The sequence below is a fragment of the Lactuca sativa genome, chromosome 8 (genome assembly GCF_002870075.4).
Source record: "Lactuca sativa cultivar Salinas chromosome 8, Lsat_Salinas_v11, whole genome shotgun sequence".
Lineage (NCBI taxonomy): Eukaryota > Viridiplantae > Streptophyta > Magnoliopsida > Asterales > Asteraceae > Lactuca > Lactuca sativa.
In genome coordinates, this window is record NC_056630.2 from 103603076 (window position 1) to 103608442 (window position 5367).

Sequence of the window (5367 nt, forward strand, 5' to 3'; positions counted from 1 at the left end):
CGACGAGTAGGTCGACCAACTCGTCGAGTAGAGCTTTATCCAGAAATTATTAATTAATTAATACCTGAGGATCGGGGCGTTACACTCGGCTCATAGCTCCGGTGTTGTTCCATCATCAACTCACCGTATAATATTTTGACGTATCATATAATCAAACAATCAACAAGCAAAAGACTATACTAGCCTGCTTGCCTAATTAGCATACGACAATACCAGTACATCTTATCGTACTAAGGATATATACAGTAACACATACTATAAAGTCGGTAGTGTCCAAAGCTCAGATGGTAGTGTTGCAAAAATCGGTAAAAACATCATTCTTACATTAAGCTCTTAATCTATAAAGTCCAAAGCTCAGAACTTCATATCTTAATCTTCTAAGGATCATAATGGATAAAGTTTTCAACTTTATCTAGATCCAAGGCTTGACCACTCACAATCTCTAACCCTAAATGAAGATAAGCTCAAAATAGTCAAACACTTGTGCATGGTTCAAAGGGAACCCATGCACACACCTTTTGTACTCCAAGGTGTCCAAAAGATCATTCCAGTTAGAGCTGGCAATGGGTCGACCTAGGTTGGATTCGGGTTCAACCTATTTATTAAGTGGGTTGAATATTTCAACCCAACCCAACCTTTTTATTTAAATGGGTGGATATTTCCAACCCAACCCAATCTTTCAGATAAATGGGTTGTCATCAGGTTGACCCGTTTATGTAATTCCCAACCCAACCTATTATATAAATCGGTTAACCCATTTAAAATAAAAAAGTAAATAAAATAACTAAAGATTACACCACTTAAATTAGTTCCAAACTTAAATAAACTTTTAAACTATAATAAAAGCATAATCCTAATTCATAAATACAAAGAAATTGTTCAAATAACATTAAAAATATGTAATTTCGAAGTGATTTTGAAGAGTGACTAGTGTTGTCGGCGCAAATAAAAAAGAGAAAAATTAGGATTGCATTTTAAAAGATAAATAAATAACAATACAACATTTTAATTTATAAAGTATACTTAGATTAATACATGGTAATATTTAAATAATTGTTAAATCCCTATTATAATAAATAAAATAGTTTTAATCTTCTTTTGTCAAGTGTCACTCTAATACAACTCCTCATTAATATCATGTCATGGTCATATAGATATATTAGGCAACTTATTTCAAAATTCAAAATTTTATATTTTCTAATTATATGTTAAATTTGAAGTTATAATAACTTTAAAATTTTGATATTCTCTTAATTAATATTTTATTTAAAATGATTTATTTAAAATAATTGATTAATAATTATAAATTTTTATTATGAAAGTTTAATTAATTTTATAACCCGTGGTTCCCACAGGTTATAAACTAGTTAAATATATATTAAAGTTAAATGGGTTGGTGGGTTGAAAACGGGTTGATAACTTTTATTCAACCCAACATATATAATTAAATGGGTTAGACGGATTGACTCATTTAATTTAAATGGATTGAAAATCTCAACCCAACCTACTAATTTTGAGCTGGGTTGGTGGGTTGGATCGATTTTTGACAACTCTAATTCCAATTTAGGTTGCTCAAATCCCAAGAACATCAAGCCTAAATGGATAAAATGGGCCAAAATCCCCTGTAAGACCTATATTTAAGCATCAAACACATGAACCAATAATCTTTATTATCACAAATGGTCCCGAAAAGAATAAGGAAGCTTATGAGGACTCTCTTGCACCAAGGACCTTGATCTTCTTCTTCAAAACACACTTCCAATGCAACAAAACTCAAGAACACTTGTAAGGGAGGCTAAAGTTTTACAATGGATGTTTTAGAGGTGGAGATGAAGAATAATATGAAACCAAAAAAGTTAGCACCATTAAATATGGCTCAATGCCCGGTACCTAGGCTTTTGGGTGGTGATGGTTTCGCATCACAACCAATACATGGTCACGCTGCTACTTATCGACATGGTAAGTGTCGCAACATTCACAAGTCGCTTCGTGCTTAACCAAAAACTCAACCCCTCAATATTTCATGAAATCAACTCATACTTGAAAAGTGAGGTCTCGTTTGTTTTTCTACAAAAGTACTTTTTGAGCAATTTTCCTTTCTGACGGGTAAACGTTTCTCAAATACACGTCTTCTTCTGTAAATATGGAAAAAAACAAAAGACAACACATGAATGTTAAAGTAGTTTTCTGGAAAATCACCCAAAGTACATATTGAATACAGTATCATGTATATTTGTCATTAACGCTTTGCTCGCCAAAGGTACAACATGTCGAGCTCCTTAGTACATGTCTTATCCTAGATGTGTTTCCTCATATTGCACATAGTGAATAGCTTTCGTGTGAAAGGCGGCTACGTTTAGTCGACTAAGATTAGTGCTATACATCAATTGTCTGTTACGGCTACAACTACAAGGATTTCCTCTCGGATTTTGAACTAAAATTCTTACTAAAAGAAGAGTTAGGCTACCGTACTTAGTTTTCCTAATTTAATGCCACTTGCAAATTAAGCACTTATTTAAGTGACTGTCGTTTTAATTGGTTGGTATGATGCACAGTCTATTTTTAGCTCATGGTTTCATTATGAATAATTTTATCCCAACAAAAAATATAAATTAATGATCCATAAAATATTATTCTTCACACCCTTGAGAACTAAACCATACTACATTCCAAGATCAGTACACTCATTAATAATTTACTTTACTAGTTTAACCTTTTGTTAGATAATAATCTAAATACTGTATTTATTAAAGTATTTTTCACATGTAAAAATTAAAATATATTTATTACATCACTGTCTTTAATCTATAAATCCCAACAGCCAAGACTTTCGTTTTCACCATCTCTACAACTCTTTTTCTTTCACTCTGGAAATTCATCAGCACCCGGTGATGAAGGAGCTTTGGACGACGGTGGCGTCTCTAATGGGCGTTTGGGCTTTCTCCCAAACACTCTTACTCGCTGTATTCCCGCCGGAGCTCCGCTTCGCCTTAATAAAACTCTTTCAACGTTTATTCAACTGCTGCTCTTCCTACTGCTACTACGATATCACAGAGATCGAAGGTGTCAACACCAATGAGCTCTACAACGCCGTCCAGCTCTACCTCTCCTCCTCCGCCTCATCCTCATGTTCAGCCACCTCCTCCAACCGTCTCTCCCTCACCCGCGGCCTCAACTCCTCCGCAATTACCTTCGGCCTCTCACACAACGACCGCCTCACCGACGTTTTTAATGGGGTCTCCGTCGTCTGGGAACACATCGTTACCCCACGACAGTCCCAGACGTTTTCATGGCGGCCGTTGCCGGAGGAGAAACGTGGGTTCACTCTCCGGATTAACAAAAGGGATAAATCTTACATCCTAGAATCCTACCTCGATTTCATCAACGAAAAAGCGAACGAAATTCGAAGAAAAAATCAAGACAGGTTGCTGTACACAAATTCTCGCGGTGGATCGCTCGATTCCCGGGGACAGCCATGGGAATCGGTGCCTTTCAAGCATCCTAGCACATTCGAGACGCTGGCAATGGATCCGGTGAAAAAAGCGGAAATCATGTCCGATCTCCGAGACTTTGCCGACGGCCAGGCGTTTTACACCCGCACCGGTCGCGCTTGGAAACGCGGTTACCTCTTGTATGGTCCACCCGGCACCGGAAAATCCAGCATGATCGCTGCAATGGCAAATTTTCTTAGGTACGACATTTACGATCTTGAATTAACTGAAGTCCAGACGAATTTGGAGCTCCGGAAGTTGCTTATGAAGACAAGTTCTAAATCCATCATCGTAATCGAAGACATTGATTGTTCCATAAATCTCACAAACCGCAAAGAAACCACCACCACCACCACCGGCGGCGGCGATAGGAACTCTTCTACTTTCGTCGACGGCGATATCGAAACCAGTGGGACCAACAACTCCATAACATTATCCGGTTTATTGAATTTTACAGACGGGTTATGGTCGTGCTGCGGATCGGAGAGAATATTTGTGTTCACGACGAACCATATTGAAAAACTTGACCCGGCATTGTTACGAAGCGGGCGAATGGATATGCACGTCTTCATGAGCCACTGTTCTTTCCTGTCGCTAAAAATTTTACTAAAGAATTACCTAGGGTGTACGCCGGACGACGTGGAGACGACGGTCTTACAGAGCTTGGAGGAGGTCACCGACGCTGCGGAGATGACTCCGGCGGATATCAGCGAGGTCTTGATAAAAAACCGGCGAGACAACAAGAAGGCATTGAGGGAGTTACTGGAGGTGTTGAGGGTAAGAGCTGAGAAAAACAGAAGTGGGTTGCAGCGGTTGGGGGCGGACGTGGAGGAGATGGCGGAGGAGGAGGAGAAGAGAGCGTTGGAGAGTCCAAAAGAAGGTGGCGATGCGGCGGCTGGTGGTGGAGGAAGGTGGAAAGGAATTAGAGGATAATATCATAATGGGGTTAATTTAATATTTTAATTTTTACGAATTAAATTTCGTGAGCTGGGATTGGTGGGGATAGTGAGAAGTGGAAAACTGTGAGGCAAAACAAGATTTGATATGATCATCGTCCCTTTCCCCTCATTCTGATCTGGAGTTTTCAACTTTTTTCTCTTATTATATATATAATATATAATATATAATGCTATGATATAAAAATAACAAACAAATACAAAAATAATAAAAGTCATGATGATCATAAATCCAACAATAAGACAAGTTTTGATGGAGTTTGATATTGTGTGCCAAAAAAGGAGAAAAACATTAGATAATAAGATGATTCTAGTTGATACGTAGTAGCATTAGGTCAAACTTAATGGTTACATACTTTTACTTAATTAATGGTAGAAATTTCATATTGTTCTTTCATTATAGAAATTTTTAAACAAAGTTAATGGTTAATTAGTGTTACCTAATTAGTTTATATACTACGTTTATGCATCAAATAAAGTGAGTGGTTTTGAAAGGCAAATGATGATGCAATAAAATGGGAAACAAAAATGGTTCATCATATCATAACCATTTGACAAAATTACAAAGTGGTCTCTGTCATTTACAAAAAGTACCATATAGATGGTCTTTATAAAGAATTTGTTACGTGGATACGGTTTAAAATAAAGGTTTAGCTTTTTTTTTTTTTCTTCCGAAACAACCAATATACCATTTTTGACCTTTTATCTTTTTATTTAAATAATTTATATATAAAAATGTGCTCGACCCGAACCATATAACTAATTTAATGATTCATATATATATATATATATATATATATATATATATATATATATATATATATATATATATATATATATATATATATATATATATATATATATATAAGTATCTAGTCAAACACTAAAAAATAATACATCATTATACAATTCAAAATGGT

At 36.1% G+C, this 5367-nt stretch overlaps 1 protein-coding gene across 1 annotated transcript; it reads left to right on the forward strand.

The window, feature by feature from the left end:
• Window positions 1-2834: 2834 nt before the first annotated feature.
• On the forward strand, window positions 2835-4559 carry LOC111909609 (AAA-ATPase At5g57480). The gene has a single exon (XM_023905398.2). It carries the CDS (start codon window positions 2892-2894, stop codon window positions 4422-4424), a length of 1533 nt encoding a protein of 510 aa, XP_023761166.1. The 5' UTR covers window positions 2835-2891; the 3' UTR covers window positions 4425-4559.
• The last annotated feature ends 808 nt before the right edge of the window (window positions 4560-5367 follow it).

Excerpts from the sequence above, each read along its gene's own strand:
- LOC111909609 (XM_023905398.2), top strand. The coding sequence starts at position 2,892 with ATGAAGGAGCTTTGGACGACGGTGGCGTCTCTAATGGGCGTTTGGGCT.